A 23014-nucleotide genomic window follows, 5' to 3' on the forward strand; every position below is an offset into this window, starting at 1 on the left:
GAATATATTTAAAACACTCACACACACACACACACACACATACACAGACACACACACACACAGCAAACTGGTAGGAAGGGTGGAGTTTCGAAAAAGGCTGGTCTCGCTCCTAAAGGTGGCAGCAGAGGTTCTGGATGGATATCTCAGCTTCAGGGGGTTTCCCCTGAGAAGTGTGGGGTCTAAATCCCAAGCTGGCTCCCCAGCCCTGAGCACCAGAGCTGGGAAGAGGCACCCACATAACCTCTGGGTGTGAACAGTAGTGGGATTTCTGTTCGCCAGGGAGAGGCAGAAGTCCACTGGAAACACAGGCACCCTCTTAAAGGGCCAACATACAAAATTTCAATCGCATCCACTCACCCTGGGCTCTGGAAGAGGGAGGGCGAAGTGGACTAGAGCCACATGAGGAGAGTCTGGGGTTTGTGGCTCTGGAAAGGTAGCTGAAGGGACAGGATCCCTGTGCTGTCATTCTACCACAGAGCAGATGCCCTCTTTCTTGGTGTGGCCTCAGCCTGGGGGAGAGCAATAGCTCCACCCTCTGTCCTCCCTCTGGCCCCACCCTGTGGAGCTTATGCCTGACTGAGGAGGATAGCCAGGGGCTCTTTCCGTGACTGAGCCTAACCGGCAGCCACACAAAACAGTGTACAGATAATGTGCTGTAGAATTATGCACCTGAAACTTGCATAATTTTGTTAAGCGGTGTCACCCCAATAAATTCAATACAAAATATAATAATGAATTAAAAAAATAAAATGCATTCCATATCTTTGTTGTTAAAAAACTTGAATATTTTTAAAATTTTGCTTTTTATTTGCCAATAAGTAGTTTTCTAGCCAACATTCTCTTTTTAATTTAATTTTTATTTGTTAGGAAGAGATAGGTATTGGATGTAGGAGAAAGCAGTCCTGGCCTATTTCACTGCTGACTCTCCTCATTAGGGGGAAAAGAAAAAAGAAGAAAAAAAAAGAAACATCCTAGGAGTTTAAGGAGGAAAAGAAGCATCATGGACCCACGAGAGACGACTTGGGAGGTTGGTAGAATTTTCATGAAGCATGTTGCTTTTCATTTCGCATCAAGGACTAACTCCACAGGCAGCATCATACATGGAAAGTTCTAGTGTTCCTGGTGTTTTCCCTTCCATGTGATCCCAAGGAAGCCGACAACTTTATTTCTTTTCCTTTTTCAATTCTAGAGAAAACAAAGGAATATCAAATCTTGATTATTAGGACTTCAACTTTGGGCCCACTCACCCATCTATGTAGTCATCCCCTCAGCCCATTGTACCATGATGTGCCAGATTCTGTGTAGGTGCTGGGGAACAGAATGAAGTTGGAAGATACAAGACACATTTCCATCCTAGAGGGGATGTTCAGTTTCTGTAGGAAGAGTCAGTGTGACTAGTGATGGAAGAGGTAAGTAGGTAGAAAATAGAGGTCCTTCGTACCAATAGCATGGAATTTGGGAGAATACAAATGCTTTTTGGAATACAAAGTGTCAGGTTGACACGTAAGATAGGTGGGAGACAGAATTTTCAAGTTAAATAACCCTCAAGTACATATTTGTATTCCTAATGATATCAAATAGCTTGTTCTCACCTGGAGGAGTGATTTTTTTATTAATTTCACAGGCAATTCCCTCGGCTGTGATTGGGCAAGAACACACACATTTTCCATCCAGCAGAATCACAGTGCCCCCATTCTGGCATGGGTGGCATTTTCGTATGCTGTATTCATTGACATAATCATCAATGGCTCTTTCCAGATTTTCTTTCTTTAGGTGTGCATCTTTCATTTTCAGTGGAATCAGGTTATGTATAGGAGATAGCTGCAAGGAAGCAGAACATTTAATTTTAGGTATTTTTCTACTGATGGAGCTTGTAACATTCTTCACTGAAGTTAATTAATTAATTAACAAAAAAGGATTTTTTTAAGGATTATTATTGCCAGAAATGATGTTAGCCTTTAGGACTATATTAGTGACCAAAATGAGACATGATCTCTCTGGTCATGGAGATGACATTATGGAAGTAAGGGGACTGATATTAAAATAATCATCCAGGTAAATTTAAATGAAAACTTTGATATGTGCTATAACGGATGGGTATCAATATACATTGTTCTAGGACAAGAAGATATTCATAGGAAAATTTTTTTTAAAAGTGACTTTCTAACTTATACCACACACAAAGAACAACTCTGGATTTGTTATAGATGGAAATGTTAAAACAAAACAATAAAGCTTCTGGAAGGTAATATATGGGAGACCATCTTTAAGACCTTGAGGTAGAGAACAACTTTAATTAGGACACAAAAGCACTACCTGTAATGAAAAGAAATATGCATTTAACTAAATCAAAATAAAAGAAAATCATAATTCCTGACACGATGCACTAAGGACACAATATCACATTTAAAAAAAATTATCTTTATTGTTGAAAGTATTAGAGATGATCTCCTTCTTTTACCCCCAGTGACTCCCTCCATCCTGCACTCCCCCAGGCCTTCACCACACTATCGTCTGTGTCCATGGGCTATGCATATATGCATCTAAGTTCCTCGGTTACCCCCCCCCCCCCCGGCACCAATGCCCCATAATATCACTTTTGTGGTATTCTTGCCCAAAGTGCACAATCTCAATCTACTCTAAGCCTAAATTGAGAGACATTTGCCACAAGTGACCAATACTCATCACAAGTGTCAAGGTCGTGAAAGACAAGAAAAATCTGAGGAATTGTCACAGATTGGAAGAGACTAAGGGGACATGACCACTAAATGCAACGTGGGAACCTGATTGGAACCTTGACCAGAAAAAAGGACATTAGGGGAAAACTAGTGAAATTTAAATAAGGCCTATGATGTAGTCAATGCGACTTTTCAGATTTTGATAAAGGTACTATGGTTATGTAAATTGTTAATATCAGGGGCTTCTGGGTCTAGGGTCTATGTGAAGTCTATGCTATCTTTGCAATTTTACTGTCTGTATTATTTGTGCACATTTATAGTAAGTCTAAAATCCAAAATAAAAAGTCAAAAACAGGAAATTGATTATTGAAAATACCATTAAAGAGTGAAAGTCCTCAAGTGAGAGAAAACATTTATAACACCTTTAAGTGAATAGTCTCATATCCAGAACATACCAAGAGCTTCTACAAAGTCAACACGACTGTCCGCCAGCACACCATTCACTATTAGTGTGTAGGATATGGATTTCAACTATGTCATATTTATTTGGAAGAAAGAAACCACTTCCCAGCATGGCTACATTGGCACAAACAGCCTAAGCATGTGGTGGAGTTATTTTGATTCTTACGAAATGAAATTCACCTTGTTTTACCCTTCAAAGGAAAGTTGAGGCCAGATAATCTAAAGTACAGGAAGAGAGGGTCATGGAGAAAATACAATTTGGATGAAATGCACACACAGTGTTCAAAGAGATAAAGATGAAGGACATGTAATGACAGCAGTTTCAGAGGAACCTCAAACCCTAGAGTCAAAAATCCCACAAGAAGACAAAAAAACAATTGAAATGTACTTTTTGAAGTTTTCCTGAAGAGCCACACCTTTTTCTGATGAACTTTGGCCTTCTGTTAAGTAAGGAAACAGTTATAATTTTTCTCCTATCCTAGCTAACTCTACCTTTCTGTCATTTGTAGATAAATGTATTTTTAGTGGATGTAATCTATCATAAAATTTACTAAAATGCAAAAAAATGACAATATAGTTTAATATGAAGTACTTAGGTTATTGTAACATTAAGTATTATATTATTACCAGAGGCCAGGTGCACAAAATTCGTGCACTTGGGGGAGGTGGAGGGGAGGTCCCTCAGCCCAGCTTCTCCCTCTCATAGTCTGGGAGCCCTCATGGATGCCCTACTGATGGCCTAAGCCGCAGTCTGGCCTCCCTTTGCAGGAGGCAACCGGCTGATCAGGAGAAGGCACCAGCCCCATCACCCCGCTGCTGCTGCCACTGCCGGCCAGTACAGCCAGCAAGGTGTTTTCATCAACACGAACTCTGGTCCCTTCACCACAAAAAAATGACAACTTTTTTAAGGCATTTTCAAGATGTCTCTTTCATAGGATGTGACATTTCTTCCTTTCTTTCTTTTATCCTCACCTGAGGATATTTTTCCATTGATTTTTAGAGAGTGTGGAAGAGAGAGGGAAAGACAGAGAGAAACATCAATGTGAGAAGGATACTTCGATTGGTTGCCTCCTGCATGAGCCTTGACCTGGGCCCCGACTAGGGAGGAGCCTGCAATCTAGGTACATGCCCTTGATCAGAATCGAACCCAGACCCTGTGGTTCGTAGGCCGAGGCTCTATCCACTGAGCCAAACCTATTTTGTGTCAGTCTATGCTATAGGCTCTTGACCTGCAGTCTTATTAAATCCTTAAAATAAACCTGGAGCCCTGGAGAATTTCGTATTGCAGAAGTCAGAAAAGAGTATACATCTCGTGAGGGACAGAGACCCAAACTCAGCCTGGGTTGGTCCGATGCCACCCTTTGTGCCTTTCTTCCATGCCATGCTTCTTCCCGGGGATGAGATGGGAGTGCATTTGAATGGTCACATCTCTTTCAGATGAAACTAACTGGTCATCTGAACCAGCAGTGACCTTCAATAGGAGGATGACAAAATCCTCTATCTGAAGACACATTCCTCACCTTTTCCTTGGTGAGCACTGGAGCATCGTTTAAAGAAGACGCCCAATTCACAAAGTCCATCACATCAACCGCTTTGACTCCTCTGAGAAGCTTCTCTTTCAGTTGAGCTGCATATTGTTTGGTTCCTCCATTTATGAATGAAATCACATCATCTATGATGCCATCCTTGGTGATGTTTACTGAGAATAGACAGAGGATGTAAGTCAAGCATTTTTAACTCTGTGATAATTAATAAACATTTATTGAACCCCTTTCGTATAGTCTAATACATTTATTGAATTTTACCTATAAATACTACTAACTTTTCCACACCAAATATCCAAGGGCAATTTTTACTAGTAGCTACTTGTAGATGTCAATCACCTTTTTAAAAAAAATGATAGCATGATTGAGATATGTTGGTATTCAAAGGTTATCACTTATGCATATGCACAAGTGGGAACTAAACACAACTTTAAATGTACTATAATTTTTTGTTGCAGACTTACTTTCATAATCATATGTCATATTGGTTTGCTTTGAACAATTTTAATATTATAAAAAAATTCAAAGGCTTCAAAAAAGAATAAAGTGAAAAGCAAAATTTCTTTCTATCCCAAATTCCTACCCACTTCAGTCTCTCTCACCAGGCTAAACCTCTTTTAACAAACTTTTGTAAATCTTTTAGATTTGTGGATTTTTTGAACCAGAAAAAAAATTTAAGATGATTTTTATCCTTCCACATTTTTATGGATGAGAAAATGGAGACTCAGGGAGTTGGAGTGATTTGCCCCAAATTACACAGTTAGCTTAAGGGCCAAATATGGAAATGGTGACATTTGATGGCAAGTTCAGCTTTCTTTTCAGTTCATCAGTGGCTTCCAATCATGGCCACATGTTAGTGGTTGCTATGCTTTAATAAATATCAGGTTTTCCTCTTTTCTGCTTCTCTACCATCATTAAAGGTGAGTCTCAAGCTTTGTATTTCTGATTAGAGTAAAAATTGAGAATTCCAGCACTGCCTCATGCTTGAAAATCTGCTAAAGATTAACAATAGAAGTCGTATTTATACTAAAGATATTTATATTTTTAAAAAGGTTATGCAATGATTTATATTAAGGATGGATTAGGGATTTCTTTTCTCAGCTTTGCGATATAATTGTCATAAATTATCATAATAAATTTAACTCATATCATGTCATATAGTTATAAAAACATTTTTTTCTTGTGATGAGAACTTTTAGGATCTACTCTCTTTGTAACTTTCAATTATACCATACAGCATTGTTAACTGCATATAGTCACTGTGTTGTACATTACCCTTTCTCCCCCACCCCTCCACCCAGAGTACTATCTTGTAACTGGAAGTTTCTACCCCCTGACCAATTGAGTGAAGGTGAATTAGAAATTTCAAATCGGGTGGAAGGTTGAGTTAGAGAGAGTTTGGTCTTTTCCATTTTTAATGGATACATATAGTACTATCAATAGTCCATTCAGAAACTTTCTGAAAAGTAGGGGAATAAAAGAAACTTTTTTCTCAAGATATTCTTCTGCCATTGCCATCATAAACGTACAAATCTGTAGACTGCAGTGTGAATGGCACCCCCTAGAGCTGCGCACTGCACAACCTGCACAATGGTGACACTGATGAGTACACCTCCGCGGGTTGCTTGTGTTTATAACAGTTTTGAAAACACTGTAAAGATAAAACAGTTTTTAAGCACTTCTAGGTGTGGTGGTGGTGGTGGTGGTGTGTGTATTTTTGTATAAGAAGGCTAGATAATAAGAGGGCTCCTAGTGACCAGGCAGTGCTCATTGACATGACACCCCCCATTTTTTTACCTAATAAGTTAGACCATACTTACCAGCTTTACCTTCACCCCCCTTTACACAATCATCTTTATTAAGATTTCCTTTGATTTCAACTCCAAAATCCACAGATAAGTCCACATGAAACCCGAGGCATTTCTTGACATCCCTTAGTTCAACACCTGTTTAATGTATTTAGTTGAAAATTATTAGATAGTATCTATCAAGATCATATATAAATTCCAATTTTGCTCTTTTTTAAGAAACATACTTGGATTCCTAGACACTATTACTGAATGCAAACACAAGGCCTTATCTGTCCTGCTTCATCCTTGTATGTGAATCTAGTGGCCTCCTTTTGACTTTGCTTATCAACTTAATGGCAAAGGGCATATACATTCACCCCTCATTTGAAAAGGATCTAGGTCATTCTAGGGTGGTTATAGTTCTAAGATTAAATTTCAGTCCTTGGAGCTTTTTCACCCAAGAACTCTGAGCCTGAAGGGTTCCTTGTGTTTTAATCACTGCTGCTGAGCCTTTCTCTTCTGATTTTCCATTTACTCAAAACGCAGTCCTCTTGTGCCCATCCCCCAGTGATATCTATCAGAATAGCTTAGCAGGCAGGGCTCAGGGACTATCTTGCGGGCATAAGCCCTGTAAGCAGTATCAGCAAAGCCGTCTCCTGTTCCACTCCCCCAGGTAGGCTTCTTCTACCTGCCCAAACTAGACTGAGGCACTAGGAGCAACTGGTTCTGGCTGGATCATGTTTATTTCACTCACAGAGTGTTTACCAATGGTGTGGACACTATCACAGATAGCCAGGCTTTACTATCATAGGTGCATCCCATTCTTCACCTGACACTGCCACAGACTATGGGGAAGGAGCCACGGAAGTGATTTTTGGCAATACTTCCCTTCCTCAGAGATACTCCCCCCAATTTTTAGAGCAGAGAGAGGAAATATGCTGGCATCTATCACCTCTTTAAGAAATATTATAACTTGCCATAGTTATAAAATTAATTATTAAAACTTATTAACATAGTCCCTTTGCCTCTATTTTATTCTTAAAAGACTTAGATAAAAGCCTTTAGGCCAGGATGGCAATTATGTAGCACAGAGGCCTATCCTGTACATATGGCAAACACTGATGGTCAACCATGGCCTTCTTTCTATGATTTTAAGTGTGATCAGAAACCTACTCAACATGGACCCAATTCAACTACCACCAAATGATTAGAACTGTCATCATACAACGTAGAACTAATTTTCCACCCTTGCTTTAAGATGTTAGACTTATGTGATGTTAACATCGCTTCTTCCCTTTTCCCGCAGAGAAAATTTAGATCAGTATTTCCCTTACAATGCTGAAGACTACTTTGACGATAATTATCATACACATAATGAACCAGCCTACTGAATAAGAAATAGGTTGTGTAAATTATGTCTCTCATACTTTCTTTCACCTTTTAAATAGTTCTTCACTTAAAGCAGGCTTACCAATAACATTACATTGCAATACGATTTCAGCTGCTGACTAGTGCATGATCAAGGCATCTTGTCTGAAGCCAGTTTGCTGTGTGACAGGGCTTTAAGTGTCAAAGGGCAGGGAGAGTGTCCTCTCAAGGAAGCAGGTTACATTATTCTAAAGCCTATAACCACTGACAGAGGCCAGCAACAGGAAGAAAACATTATCAGAAGGTAGAGCTCTACTTCTAGGCATACCGTGTTTTTCCATGGAAGCTTTATCCAAAACATATATCAGTTCATATAATCCTCCCAGAGACCCAGAACTACTGTAGTGAGTTCCATAGGTTTCCAAAAATGCAAAATATTCCCCCTTTTCATAGGTAGGTGGCAGATATTTTAAATCATCCAAGAAAGTTGATGTCAGCACGACGTCCCGATTTCTCATCACAAATCTTCCCAGGGCGACTTCTCCTTTCACATGCAGAAACATTTTTTCCTTTGTTATGGAGAAGACAATACATGTGAGTTTTACCACCATTACTTCAAATTTAAAAGTCACAAAATTTGAAACTTCCACAGGCAATACATTTTTTTTTAGGAGTGACTGTAAGATATCACTTTAACCCAGTAGAATGGCAACCTTAAAATACGATTAATGCCAAGTGTAGGTGAAGATGTGCAGCAGCTAGCACCCTTTCATACATTGGTGGTGGGAGTGGAAAGTGGTGTAACCACTTTGAAGAACTGTTCGATAGTTTCTTATAAAAGTAAACACACAGCAACCCTATGGCTAGTAATCCCACTTTTACATATTTATCTAAGATCAATGAAAAAGTTGTCCACAAAAAGACCTGTATAAGACTTTTAGAACAGCTTAAAATTGGAAATGATTAAAATGTCCATAAACAGGGGAATTGTAAACAAATTGTAGTATGTTCACATGAAGGAAAACTAGTTAGCAAAAAAAAGAGAAATGAACTACGGATACATGTAACAACATATTACACTGTAAAAAAATATTACACTGAGTGAATTAAGTCAGACACAAAGAATATATACTGTATTGTTACGTTTATATGAAGTTCTGGAACAGGTGAAACTAAGCTATGTTCAGAGAAATTTGGTCATTGGTCACCTCTCAGGTGGTAAGAAATTGACCACAAAGGGCATGAGGGAATTTTCTTGAGGTCCTGGAAATGTGCTATATTTTATTTGAGGAGGTGGTTGCATAGGTGGATACAATAGTCAAAACTCATGGAACTATATGCTTAAAATCTTTGCATTTGATTGTGTGCAAATTATACTCATTAGGTTGATTTAAAAATGTTAACAATGGAAGGAAATGTAGATAGTATATATGAAACCCAATCTTTTTATTTTACAGATGAAGAAACTGTGATCCAAAGGTACCAAGTTATTTGCCCCAAATGACACAAATAGTCCATGCTAATGATTGGTATTAAAAACCTACGTCTCAGGTCTCCCTCTTCCTTCCACTATGTCCTCTTGAGCTTTGAAAATACAGATGGAATAGACACGATTGTAAGACAAGGATCTCAAGCCAGATGAACACAGCTCAACAGTTAAGTGTTCCTTGGAATGATGGCTTGAATGTCTAGGAGGACACGAAGGCAGTGAGGAACTATGTGATTCAATGCTAGTAGACCGTGCCAGCCAAAACTAAATTACAATTGGCACCCATGATTTTTCAGATGATTGTTTTGAGATTCTCCTTCTGTAACTGTGGTTGGCACATGTTGATTGCATGGGAATTAAAAACAGTATATACAAACATCACACCAAACTTTCTGTGTTCTAGAAGCATGATTGTTCACACTGCATGGCCTAACTGCAGGTGATAGTGGCTGACTCAATCTCTAACAAAAATCCTGAAACTTTACTATATCCATAGTAAGTCATACGAGTTCTCCATCTGATAACTTGCATAATAACTTTCAGTGGACTCTCAAAGATGCACAAAACATATTTGGATTCCTTTGCATTGTTGCTAAAATTAGGAAGTATATCTTATCAGAAAGATGTTATGTCCTTTGGCTCAAATTATTTTAGAAGTAAGCCTTAGGCCATTCCTATTCAAACACACTGTTGTGTCTTCTATCTTACAGGAATTTAAAAGCAAACTCTTGACTTCACTTGTCCAAACATTGCTACCTATATCTTTGTTTTCATTAGAAACAAAATTCCCTTAAAGAGTTTTCTATCCTGGCTGTTTCCAATTCTTCTCTTCCCAGTTTCTCTGAAATCTAATCTAGTCATGCTGCTGCCCTTACAACCCCAACAAAACTTCCCTTTTTGAGGTTACCAATGACCTTCAAAATGCTTAAGCCACTGGTCCTCATCTTCTTTGACATATTAGTATATTCGACATAGTTTATCACTCTTTTCTCCTTGATAGTGTTTCTTTTCTTACTTCTAGGGAAGTTCTCAAACTGTAAGGTACGAACAAGTCACCTAGAGAATCTTGTTAAAGTGCAGTTCTGATTCAGTAGGTCTGGGTTAGAGTCTGACATTCTAGTTTCCCAGTGATTTAGAAGCTGCTGGTCCATGGACCACACTTTTAGTAGCAAGGTTCTAGGGCATTAACTTCTTACGTGACATCTCCAATTAGATGTCTAACAGACATCTCATCTCTAATCTAACTAAAACGTAACCACCAGTGTTTTCCTCCAAACTTGCTCTACCTCCATCGCATTTGATAGCAACTCCATCCTTCCAGTCACTCAGGCCCCAAACCTTGGTCATGTTTGACTCTACAACTGTCCTGTTTGAACTGCCATCATCTCTCACCTGGATTCCTGCAACAGCTTTTTAACAAACCTTGCTTCTGCCCTTAACACTCATAATCTCTTCTTAATAGAGTACCAAGAGCAATCATTTAAAACATATTAAGGTTTATCAGTCTTCCATGAAAAATATTCAAATGACCTCTTATGTCCCTCAGAGGAAAAAAAACACTCCTAGATTAGGCTGAGATCCTTCATGGTATGGTCCCAGGCAACCTCCCCAGCCTTTCCTCCTCTGGCTCACTTTGGCCCAGTGGGGAGGTATGTTCCCATCTTAGAGATTTGTCTCTAAAACTTCCTTCTGCCAGATATGTCATCCCAAATATAACTATTTGGCTATATCCTCTCTTCAAATTTTTGCTCAGATCTTATCTCCTCAATGAAGCTTCCTTTATAATACCGTCATCTGTCTCACACTACTGATTTCCATTATGTGACTCTATTTTTCCTTTTATTCTGTAGCACTTATCATTTTCTAAATACTATATAGCTTCCTTTTTTTGCTCTCATGTTTATTCTTTTTTTTAAAATATATTTTATTGATTTTTTACAGAGAGGAAGGGAGAGGGATAGAGAGTTAGAAACATCGATGAGAGAGAAACATCGATCAGCTGCCTCCTGCACACCCCCTACTGGGGATGTGCCCACAACCAAGGTACATGCCCTTGACCGGAATCGAACCTGGGACCTTTCAGTCCGCAGGCCGACGCTCTATCCACTGAGCCAAACCGGTTACGGCACATGTTTATTCTTTTTGTCTATCTTACCCTGCTGATTTTTGTCCCGTCCACGAGGTCAGGACTAGGACTCTTTGTTAGTTTGGTTCACAAATGGATTTTAAGCACCTGGAGCAGTTCTTGGCCACATAGTAAATGTACAAATAGATATTTGTTGAATGATTTAAAGGGTTTTCCAACTTCACATTTTAGGTGGGTATTCTTGTGAATATATAGGCAATATACAGAACCATATAAAACTACTAGAGGCCCGGTGCATGAAAATTCTGCAGTTGGGGGGTCCCTCAGCCTGGCCTGCACCCTCTCACAATCCAGGACCCCTCGGGTAGGGTCCCTAGGCCTGGCCTGAGGTCAGGGCCTATCGGGGCTTTCCTTCCCCCGGCTGCAGGCTGCTGGCCCCACCCCTGCCACTGCCACTGCTTGCCATCTGTGCAGCACTGCCCGCCCTCCCCTGCCACTGGTGGCCTCCCTCTACAGGCGATAGGCTGGAGTGCAATGGCTTGGCTGGTCTGGGCCACCTCTTTTTTTGCTGGGGGGCGGGGCCAGCCCTGCGAGGGGCCGTCTGCCTACCTGATCACCCCTAACCACTTGCCTGCCTACCTGATCACTCCTAACTGCTGGTCTGCCTACCTGATCACCCCTAACCACTCTGCCTGCCTGCCTGATTGCCCCTAACCGCTTGCTTGGGGGCAGGGCCAGCCCTGCAAGGGGCTGTGGTGGTCTGGTCTCTGGTCGTTCAGGTCGTAACGCCTCTGGCCTTTTATTATATAGGATTATATCATTAGGCATAAGTACTAAAAGTGGGAGAAGGGTATCTAAATAGATGATTGTGATATCCATAAAGGAAGAATGAGCATTTTATAAGTATCATACTGATTATAGAAAGTATATTACCCCACCCCCCAGCAAGCAGTTAGGGGTGATCAGGTAGGCAGGTGAACAGTTAGGGGTGATCAGGTAGGCAGGCGAGCAGTTAGGGGTGATCAGGTAGGCAGACTGCCCCTCACAGGGCTGGTCTCGCCCCCCAGCAAAGAAAGAGGGAGGCCCAGGCCAGCCAAGACTTTGCACTCCAGCCTGTCACCTGGATAATGACACAAACTTTGAAACCTGGCTTCAATATTAAAGACAAACACATTTTCAAAATCTAAAATTACGATTACAAAGTAAACAGACTAATTTCATATGCAATGTGTACAATTTTATGGCATTTATAACTTTAGAGACACACTTTATAGTAAGTACATGGTCAATATCCTAGGCATTGCAATGAATTACCAAAGTATGCAGTAATTTGTTTCTAAGTTACTCTGTCTCTGGTATGTTGTTACAGGAGCCTGAAGATAGTACTAGTATAAATTGAGCAGTCTATTATTATAATCTCAGTCAAAAAGTATGCTCTGAGTTCTTAATACATTTGTTCTCTGTCTACTACCAGCAAACATCTCTTACTATTACTAAAGACCCTATATGGCATTTTCCTCCAGTTACCATTCTTCTTCCTGACATTTTGGTAACTTATTCTTTCTCTCTCTTATGGGCTCTAAACATATAAACTTAAAAGAGGGGGTTTGGTTAGTTTGAAAAATATCCCATTACATTCTCTATATGAAGTGTTCAGTCTTACCTTCTTAGAAGAATATGACAAAAACCGTTGGTAAGTTTCATTTTTGGAATACCTAAATCGGAACGAGCCACCAGTACTTTCTTGGGAAACATCAGGCACTAGGGAGTCTTCTCCTGTAGAAGGATTGTCACGTCCGCTTTGCGATGGCCCTCCCTCAGGAAGATTCTTACGCTTCCCACGTTTTTCAGTTGGGGTGTATTTTAGAGATATATCTGCATTAAAGTTTGATGTTGACTCTCGAACGACTGATTGGAATGCTTTAAACTGTTCTTCATAATGTTCCGTTCTTAAATTTTTATCAACTCTGGTCTAAATGAGAATAACAAAGTGTTGTTATAAACAGCATACAAAAACCATCCAAAATAAACAAAGACCCCCCTCCCCCATAATTATTGGAAAGGCAGTAGAGCCTTTAAAGGCGGTGAAAATAAAGGCCCTGAGATGAGATTGCTGGGGTCAAATACAAGCTCCATGTCTTGGAGGACATTCCAATAACCTCTGTCTGCCTAGTCTGATTCCTAGTCTGTGAAACAGAGATGCTCACCACAGCTAGCCCAAAGGTGGTTGTGAGGATTCAATTAAATAATGCAAATGGAAGTTTTAGAACATAGCAAGCTTTCAAAAGTTAATATATTAATAATTAAAAAGCAAGTTCCATAAAAGATGCACAATATACTTCCACTTGTGTATAAAAAAAAGAAAATAAGAAATGATAAAAGCTAACACTTCTGGATGGCTTATGGGCCAGGACCTATTTTGTGTATTTTGCACATGTTAATTAATTTAAGTAGAGAGGCTGGGACTTGAGACTTGAACTGCCTTGTCACCTTTACATGCTACTGCCTGTAAAATTAGTAAAAACCAATACATACATTTACACATGGAAAATTATTGGAAAGATAGACAAACCATAGAGAGAGAGTTTGCCCTTGAGAAGGACAACCATGAATGGGAATGTGGGGAGGGAGCATTTTTCCTTGCATAATTTATTGAGCTGTTGGACACTTTGATTGCTCCCCCACCCCCACATTCATTTTTTGCATGGGAAAAAAAATCCGGAACTAAACAACCTACTTAAAAATTAAAACTTTCCATCAAAACATTCTTTGCCAAGACGTCTATGCTCAGGTATCAATGGGAAGATTGTTATTCTCAATGGCTAAGCTCTTTCCAGAGGTCCTTGTAACACTCGTCTGGGAAGGAGACACCCATCTCTTGTCAGTGGCATAGATTAGATTCAGTAGCATGCATTGGGCCACTGTTCTGCACAGGGTTGGAATGTTCTACCCCCACCCCACCCATATGTTAAAATCCTAATGCTCAATGTAATGGTAGTAGGAGGTGGGGCCTTAGAGAGGTGCCTTCATGAGTGGGATTAGTGCTCTTATAAAAGTAGCCCCACAGAGCTCCCCCCGCTTCCATCATGTGCAAACACAGCAAGAGATCTGTGACCCAGAAGAGGGTCCTAATGTGAGCATGCTAGCACTTTTATCTCAAACTTCCAGCCTCCAGGACTGTGAGAAATACATTTCTGTGGTTTCTAAGTCACTCTGTCTTTGGTACAGGAGACTGAACAGACAAAGACAGGAAACCTAAAGTTACCATCTAGTGGAGAAAGACAAAAATGCATGTAATTTTCTTTAAAACAAGGCATGCTGGGAAAATTATTCAGTGGAAGGGGAAAGAGTAACCTAACCAAGTTAGTTCCCTGCTTAACATATTTCAGTCTTCCCTCTGCCTGGAAAATCAAGTCTGAACTAGACTTCTTCCAAGTTAATCTCTCTTTACTGTACTCAAGCTTTCTACAGCCTATACGTCTTCCCACCACAGGGCTCTTTTATACTTTCTAGAATGTTCTCTAATACAACCTGCCCATCCTCCCATAACACCAACATTGCATACTGATACATATTCTCTCACACATATGCCCATTTTACCCCTTCCCCTGCTTAGTTCTTACACCTATTTCAAATCTTAACTTAAACATCAGAGAGGACTTTCCTGACCCCACAGATGAACAAATCCATTTTCTATAAGCTTTCATGACTCTTCTTTTAAAATAAAACAAAATGAAAACACCTCCCCTTTTATAATTGCTTATTTAATAGGCCTTCAGATGGTAAACTCCAGGGGGGAGTCAGGGACCATGTATGTCTTATCCAAATGCTACTATAGAGTCACTAGTTAGTAAACTGACTGGCACATAGTAGATGCTCATAAATATTTATTCAATTTAATAAGCAGATCCAATATAACTAATATTTATTGACTGCAAACAAGCTCAGCTATGTATTTTCTAAGACCATAATGATTAGAATAAGAGGGGCACCAACAGTAGTAGCACCCTTGAATGGGGGACTTTAGCAAGCCTTATAACAATTCCATCAGCACTCTTCCTCCGATGGCACCAAATAAATATTCAGGTCCACAATCCCTACCTGCTTTTTATAACCTTGATGCCAAAACTCAATTGGATGAATTAATCTGATCTGAGCTTATAAGTAGTTATTTATGGTCTTCATTTCTCCCACTTTGTGTGAACATGGGTTAGTTCTTCTGTGGAAAGATTGATGTGCTTGATTATAGAATGCCTCTCCTAACTCCACTGGGAGAGGGGGTGTAAGTAATATACATGGAAAGACCACATCTCCTTTGTAAAACTCAAAACATTCTGAATGAGGAAGCACATCTGTGCCCAGGGTTGTACATAAGGAAAAACAGGGGGCTTACTCTCCAAATGTAGCTTTAAGATCTGTCCCGGGCAACTTTCCGGCCCTCACCAGTTACTACCTCTATAGGGAAGCTAAGAGTTTGGTTATAGTAACTAGGACAAGAAAAGTGTATGACATATACTTGAGAACTAACAAAATAAAATGAAATAAAACACAACAACAACCCTTCTTCCATCAGCAATGACAAAGGTTACCTTATCTTTGTATATTGTTTTTAAGAAAGTAGAACATATAATACTTTCTAAAAAGATTATCACTTTTCCTTCCAAAAAATGTGCTTTTAAAGAGGGTACACCTGGCAAGATGGAGAAAGATCAATAATTCAAAATGTTCCCTGAGATTTGTGGGAAACTGATTCTCTTCTGAAATTACAGGAACAAAAAGTATGACAATGTGGTCACAGGTGAGAAAAATGCCCAATAGTCCAGACATTACAACTCTTAGCATTCATGGGAGAACATGATCTTTTAGACTACAATGGGTAGGGATTGATTTCCAACATTGATAGAAATAAAAGGACTCTTAACTACACTTTTTAAAAAGTATATATGTTTCTTAAACTGGTAGGAGAGACAACAATAAAAAAGGACTTTGTCACCAATGGGACTATTGAAAGAAACAGATTTTAGCTCCTGGTTTAGAATAAGCTAATTATATTCTTTATTAGATCTTGTTTAGACCAAAGAAGGTACAGCTAAAGGTGGTAAATATTAATCCTTTGAATGGGTCCAATTTGTAGATGGTTCAAAAGAATTCAGGGAGGCGGTGAGTTTGGAGTGGCATTTTGTAAAGTAAAAATTACTTTGAGAAATAGTTTCACAAGAGCCAGGGGGGTTTGAGGTAAGTGAAAACAGCCACTCACATTAGTCAAGCAGGCTTTACAAAAGGGAATAGTGAAGGAAAACAAGCGAAAAGTTTTCATTAATAGGCTAGCAAAAAACCAACCTTAAATAGCATGAAAGTAGTGTACTCAGCAGTTAAAGTAGCACTAATTAAGTTTTCAGTTTTATCAGAACCTTAGATGATTCTTTTTATGGAGTCTAGGTATTTGCCAAAACTCTTCTCACTAGGCAGGCCCATGTTACTGAGGGTTGATTATAGATTACTGTACATTTTCTAAAGAGATCCAAGATATAAATCCTCTTCTTTAAGCCAATCTTATACTTACATTAAATTCTTATTCTACTGAATTTTTCACATTATTTAGTATTAGACTTATTGAAACAGCTTTCAACTAAGAGGGGAACAATGTGTTTTCTTCTGGGGAGACTTACTTCATAGACCAGAGTAGCCACATTCCAGGGTTTACGGTAGTAGGTCAAGGTGTTTCCATCCCGAACGCGGTCACACAATCCATTGTAGAACTCATTGTCGAAGGGCGTGGTTAGGGGAACCATCCCTAAGATGTTGATCCTGAGGATGAACACAGGAACATCAGGTAGGGAGATTCCAGAAGCTAGTGCGAGGCAGCCTTCTGTAGCGGGGGAAAGAGAGAGCTTCGGCTCATGTCCTCATCACCTAATATGTGTGGTATATATTCAGGAACAGAAGCAAGAGCCCGTTCACCTCTGCTCTATGTTTCTGGCAGACAGCATACCTCATAGGCCATGCAGACTTTTAGGCAACTAGGACACTGTGGAGAGCACAATGAAAGGCAGGCAATAGCCCAGCTGGCGTGGCTCAGTGGTTGAGCATCAACCTATGAACCAGGAGGTCATGGTTCTTCGATTCACAGTCAGGGCACGTTCCTGGGTGGTGGGCTCGATCCCCAGTGTGGGTTGTGCAGGAGGCAGCCGATACATGATTCTCTCTAACCATTGATGTTTCTATCTCTCTCTACCTCTCCCTTCCTCTCTGAAATCAATACAAATATATTAAATAAAGAAATGCAATAAATCTGGAGCCTAGAGTCTTAACTTCATCGCTGTAACTCTTAGCTAACCTCCCTTAGTGAACTAAGAGCCAATGCTGTAATTCACATATTTAAATTATTTGAGAACACAGCACCTCAGGGGGGCAGCATAACATATACATGTAATTTTTAACTTGTGAATCACCATTGGGGCTCTTCCACTACACATTCTCTTTTAACCTAAGCCTTTTCCTCCAGTTGCCTCACTGCCTATCAAGAACCTCATTCCCTCCAGGTTTATATTATTATTTCTATGTTTCCAAGAGGAACCCCAAAATTTCAGCATCCTGGCAAGGCATTCTCAGAAGTTCTACTTTTTTCTCCCAGAAAAATATTTTCATTTGGACAACTAGAATTCAGAAATAGGAATCCTGTTTAGCTTTTAAAAAGTTAAGTTTGATTTGTAGACCTAAAAACAATGAACAGGAAGCAGTTCATTCTTTGTGAAGTTCACCTTTGTTAATTGGAGGAACAGTCATTGCTGTCTAAGCTGTACCTGGAATAAATGGTCCCGGGCCAAGGAGGCCCAAGTGGGTTTGAGCCTCACATCTATACTTAGTTTGGCACAAGAGCATAAACTCTTCCATTTCTCTAGACCACATTCCCAACTTCCATGAGCTGGCTTACAAATTCAGACAATGGTTCCAAGAGCGTTTTATCAAAGGGTATGGATGGCTTACTATAAACTCATTGCTAATGCAAAAATAATAAATAATAATAATTAAAAGGTTATCCTACTGCAAGTGGATTAGTTAAAAACAACATCTTTATATAAACAGCACATTCTTAATAAGCTTTGAATCTACAAAGAAAATTAACAGTATAGCTCAACGTTAGTGGAAGGCAAATTAAGAAACTAATCCAGGAATATCTTGCTCAAGGCTGACCATATAGTTAAAATGAACCATTTCTCACTTCATGGATGAATATTACTTATTGCTTTGCTAGAAAACAGACAAGGCTCAGTATCAATTTTATTACCACTTTATTTTTATAGAGGTAAATGTCAAGAAATTTGACTGACATAAAAAAGTAGAGAATAGTAGAAAGGTTGCCATAGCAATGTCAGTCAGTTCTTTAATCTTTTTTTTTTTCTTTTAGAGTGAGTGGAAGGGAGGGGAGAGACAGAGAGAACCATTGATGTGAAAGACACATTGATTGGTTGCCTCCCACACAAGTCCTGACTAGGGCTGGGAACTGATCCTGCAACTGAGGTACGTGCCCTTGGACCAAAATTGAACTCAGGACCCTTCAGTCCATGGGTTGACACTCCATACACTGAGCCAAACCGCATAGGGCAGTTCTTTGATCTTTTGAGTTTTAGGCCAAGACTTTTCTTTCATAACATGCTACTCTCTCATCAAAAATTATTTTTATAATCCATTATCTGATAATTGATTAGGATATTTTTAATGTTGCTACTAAAAAGAATTGGAGACCACTTGACTTACAAAGTGCTAGATAGAGTCCAATTGAGTGTTAACGTTTGGAGTTGTTTTTTCCACCCCATTATAAAATGTGAAATGGGTGATGGGAGTTGGATGATTGTAAAAGGGGAGGTGATCAAGGAGAATGGGCTTGACAACTGGAATGCCACAGAGTCATGAAGCTTATCAATTTTATGAAAAATATGTACATATAGAATTGAGAATTTACCAAGAGTTAGATTGATGAAATAAGTAACAGTTGAGGAAACTATTATCTTAAAATGTACTAGTCTCCCTCCCCCTTGGGAAACCCTTTTGTACCCCATGGTACCCAAATCCCGGTTTGAAGGTTATCGATTTACAGATCAGAAAGTTGACTGGATTCATCTGGAAAGTTACAATGAAGCTGCTCCATGGTCCAAAAGCACAGCTAAGGAAGAAATGTTTCAAAACTTTTGACTTGGTTCCACTACTACAGAGACAGCCAGTCTAGTCTAGAATAAGCCAATTTCTTTATGCCAAGAAACATGAAAACCTCTCACGGATCGAATGTCATTGCCTGGGAAATAAAAAGACATGTGTTCTTTGGCAGCACTTAGAGATGCCTGTTTTCACACCTGCATCTAGAACCACGGGCAGCTCCAGTCTTCCAGGTGATCTGAAGAGAAAGTCCCTCCACCGAAGTGGTGTTATTCTTAGATCACACAGAAAAAGTAATCCCTTGCATGTTGTACATCATTTGCAGCTGGTTTGGGTTTATGTATTTTCCAATGAATGCAAGATGGGTTGGGGATTTCCCTAAACATTTCTGGAGAATCTCAGACGCCTATAAGGCAAGAGGCTGAAACATTTGTGCAAGTCAATTCTCCTGGCATAAGAATTTAAATGAGAGTCTAAATAAATAAATAAATAAATAAATAAATAAATAAGTCCTTCAAATGTAAAATAAAGTATAAGTTAATTATTATGAGTACTTATGACTTTCATGTGTAAAATAATCTGACTGGATATGACTGTTGATAAGACTTGTTGAGGTTTTCGAGACAGGACGGTGTAGGAGCAGCTTATAAGCATGTTGCTATGGTTAGAATGTTTATGTCTAGTACCTCTAGATCAATATAGTCCCATAGCCCTGTGTTAGAGTAATGGAGATGTATAGTAAATAAATATGTAATATTAATCGTATGGAAGAATATAATAAATATAATAAAGAATGTTATTTTGAAACCTCCTCTTAATATGAATTACTATTGTATACTACTCTTCTACATTCTTAATTTAAATATTTAGGTAATAAATAATGCTTGAGTTTCATTGTCTAACGTTAGTTTTGTTTGAAGTTAGGGTGTCAACTTGTGGGCTTTGTAGTGAAGTAGGAGAGGTGATGTTGTGGAAATGGCCATGTGGGGAGAAGAAAAAGGTAAGTGGCATGGTGGAAAAATAAAGGTTTATGTTCCCTGTCATCACCCCTGACTGTGGTAAAGCATGAGGTATTTAAGGAGCCCAGCCAGCTCTCTGGGATACCTCAATGTGAAACTCCTTGGCAAATGCAATATAACAAATTATCTTTTCCCCGAACAAAGGAAACCAAAGAATTATAAATAATTGTTTTTCAGCTAAATGGGCCAAGATTTCTGTAGCCTTTTCCTATAAGACATGATGTAAATTTGCATGAAGTGAGAATACATAACATATGTCATTCCCTGCTTCAAGCCTTTTTATTTAGATTAGGGAGAAAACTGTTTCTTGGATCCCATGGAAAGCAAAATAAAGTAATATTAGGCTTTCACCACTCCCAGTCTCTCCCTGAGGAAAGCATCAGGAAGAGTCAGAACTCACTGGAGCATGCAGTGATCTGGTTATGAGGTTTTGGCTGACTCCCATACCATTTCCGCCAATTATTAAGAGGGCCTGCTGAGTTTGGAACCCTAGACCATCCATTAGATTCAAAATTCCTACCTTTAGGCTTAGGGCCAAAGGCTCTGTGAGTGATATTTGAATGCTGCTTGCTTGGCAAGTTTTTATACAGCGAATAAAAGAGACATGAAATGCTTCATCTGGTGCCTGACTTATTATTCTGGAATTTTTCTCTTCTGTGATTGAAGATGTGGAAGTTTTCTCCGACTTAGAGAGAGAAGACATCTCCATTTTTACAGAAGTCTCAGGAACCATCCAGTTTCTTAGTGTAGGGATTCTCAACCTCAGTACTACTGACATTTGGGGCCTGGCTGTCCTGTGCATTGTGGGGCCTCTACCGACTGGATATCACTCCCGAAAGCCCCCATCCTAACACCCAACAGTTGTGACCATCGAAATGGTCTTCAGACACTGCCACTTGTCACCTCTGGCTGAGAATCGCTACCTTAGTCCCGCTGTTAACCTTGCTCTTACCATTGCACCCTTCTTCTTTCCTCTCCCCATCTCCATTTCCAGGACTGGAGTCCTGAACCTGAATGTCTTGCTAGGGACTCAGTTTCTGTCTTACCTGATGCCAATTGATAATATTTTAGAAAGCACTTATTTTCATTAATTAATTTAGTCAGCTATGTATCCACCCAGCGGTATTTGTTAAGCACCTACTATAAACCAGGCACTGGGATTATGAGGATGAAGAGACACATTGCTTTCAGGGGATGAAAGAGAGCCAGGTGCCATCTCTGTCAATATACTACTGGATGGGGAGGAGCTATGTCTCTGTTGAGGATCATTTGACAACAAAGCCACCCAGAGTATCTTTACTGCTCAGAACAATGCATGGAGACTACGCTGTGGACATCCGTGGGATGTCCTCTGACTGCAGGAACAGAACTGAATAGCAGCTCAGGCCGGTATCATTTCCCCAACTCCCAGAACACAGATCTCTGCAAATGACATCTACCTTATTCTGCATAACTCTGGGTCCTAAACTGCCCAAGACTTTTCATCAGAGTTTACCTAGCAAGATATTTTATATGGAAAGTGAGTGAAATTTCAGCTCTGTAATGAGAACCATAGTCTCAACACCATCATCAGTTGTCATTAGAATTGTTTTCTCTGTCCTATTCCTCCTGGGTCAACTCCAGAATGCTGGAGCCTCCTGAGAATTTCTAACCAGGTTCAGATCCAGGAGAAGGCCCAATGGAAGATAGTTTTCCTGGAAATTCAAACATTTGAATGGAATTCCCAGACCTACTACTGACAATTCAATTTTAAATGCTAACATGTCATTTCAACATTGCCATGGTCTTCCAGAGGTTCATAAACTAGGTATTTTATTTTCTACTGGACTCAGAAGTCATCATCAAATGTTGTGATAACCTAGTCCCTTCTACAGACACCTGCTGAGGTCAGGAAGTCTGTCCTTGAGATACTTATTCAGCACCTATCCTCTTTCAAGCTCAAACATAATTCAAGCAGAATAGAGCCCCACAGGCTATTCTTCCTGCCAATGAACGCCCTGTACCACTTTAGCATGCAGGAGAGATGGAGGTTATTTTCACTCATCTTCTTCCAGAACATTCAAGTGGAGTACTGACCCGTAGCCAGCTGTTCGCCCCATCTCGGACTCTTCCACCACTCTGTCACGGCAGGGTTTGCGGGGGTCATTTTCACAATCATCCTCATCGGAATAGTCCCCGCAGTCATTGTCCCCATTGCAGAGAAGCCGCCTCTTTATGCACCTGCCTGCAATGAGAATCAGGAGAGACACCGATGCCAACATTTCTCCCTCCGAAGGTCCCAGGTGCAATTTCATGCTGGCGGGCAGGGCACACATACGTTTGACTACGGAATGCACAGAATATATAGATGGCCATTTGGGCGCCCCTCTCACACTTGGAAATACGAGCGCTTAGACATGTGTTTCTTTCTTTTCACCCACGAGT

The 23014-nt window shown here is 39.8% G+C and overlaps 1 protein-coding gene across 1 annotated transcript in view; it reads right to left on the reverse strand.

Moving 5' to 3' along the window:
* Positions 1–846: 846 nt before the first annotated feature.
* The window catches only part of C9 (complement C9), a 32839-nt gene continuing 10671 nt past the window's right edge, over positions 847–23014 (reverse strand). The window contains exons 4-11 of the mRNA XM_006090136.3: positions 22667–22814; positions 17087–17225; positions 13081–13389; positions 8171–8411; positions 6505–6630; positions 4661–4839; positions 1593–1821; positions 847–1185 (exon numbers count right to left, since the gene is read on the reverse strand). Of these exons, the coding sequence (XP_006090198.2) occupies positions 1163–1185; positions 1593–1821; positions 4661–4839; positions 6505–6630; positions 8171–8411; positions 13081–13389; positions 17087–17225; positions 22667–22814 (1394 nt within the window). The 3' untranslated portion in view covers positions 847–1162. The remainder of the gene's footprint in view (positions 1186–1592; positions 1822–4660; positions 4840–6504; positions 6631–8170; positions 8412–13080; positions 13390–17086; positions 17226–22666; positions 22815–23014) is intronic.

This window comes from Myotis lucifugus, unplaced genomic scaffold (assembly GCF_000147115.1).
Source record: "Myotis lucifugus unplaced genomic scaffold, Myoluc2.0 scaffold_68, whole genome shotgun sequence".
NCBI classification, from domain to species: Eukaryota; Metazoa; Chordata; class Mammalia; order Chiroptera; family Vespertilionidae; genus Myotis; species Myotis lucifugus.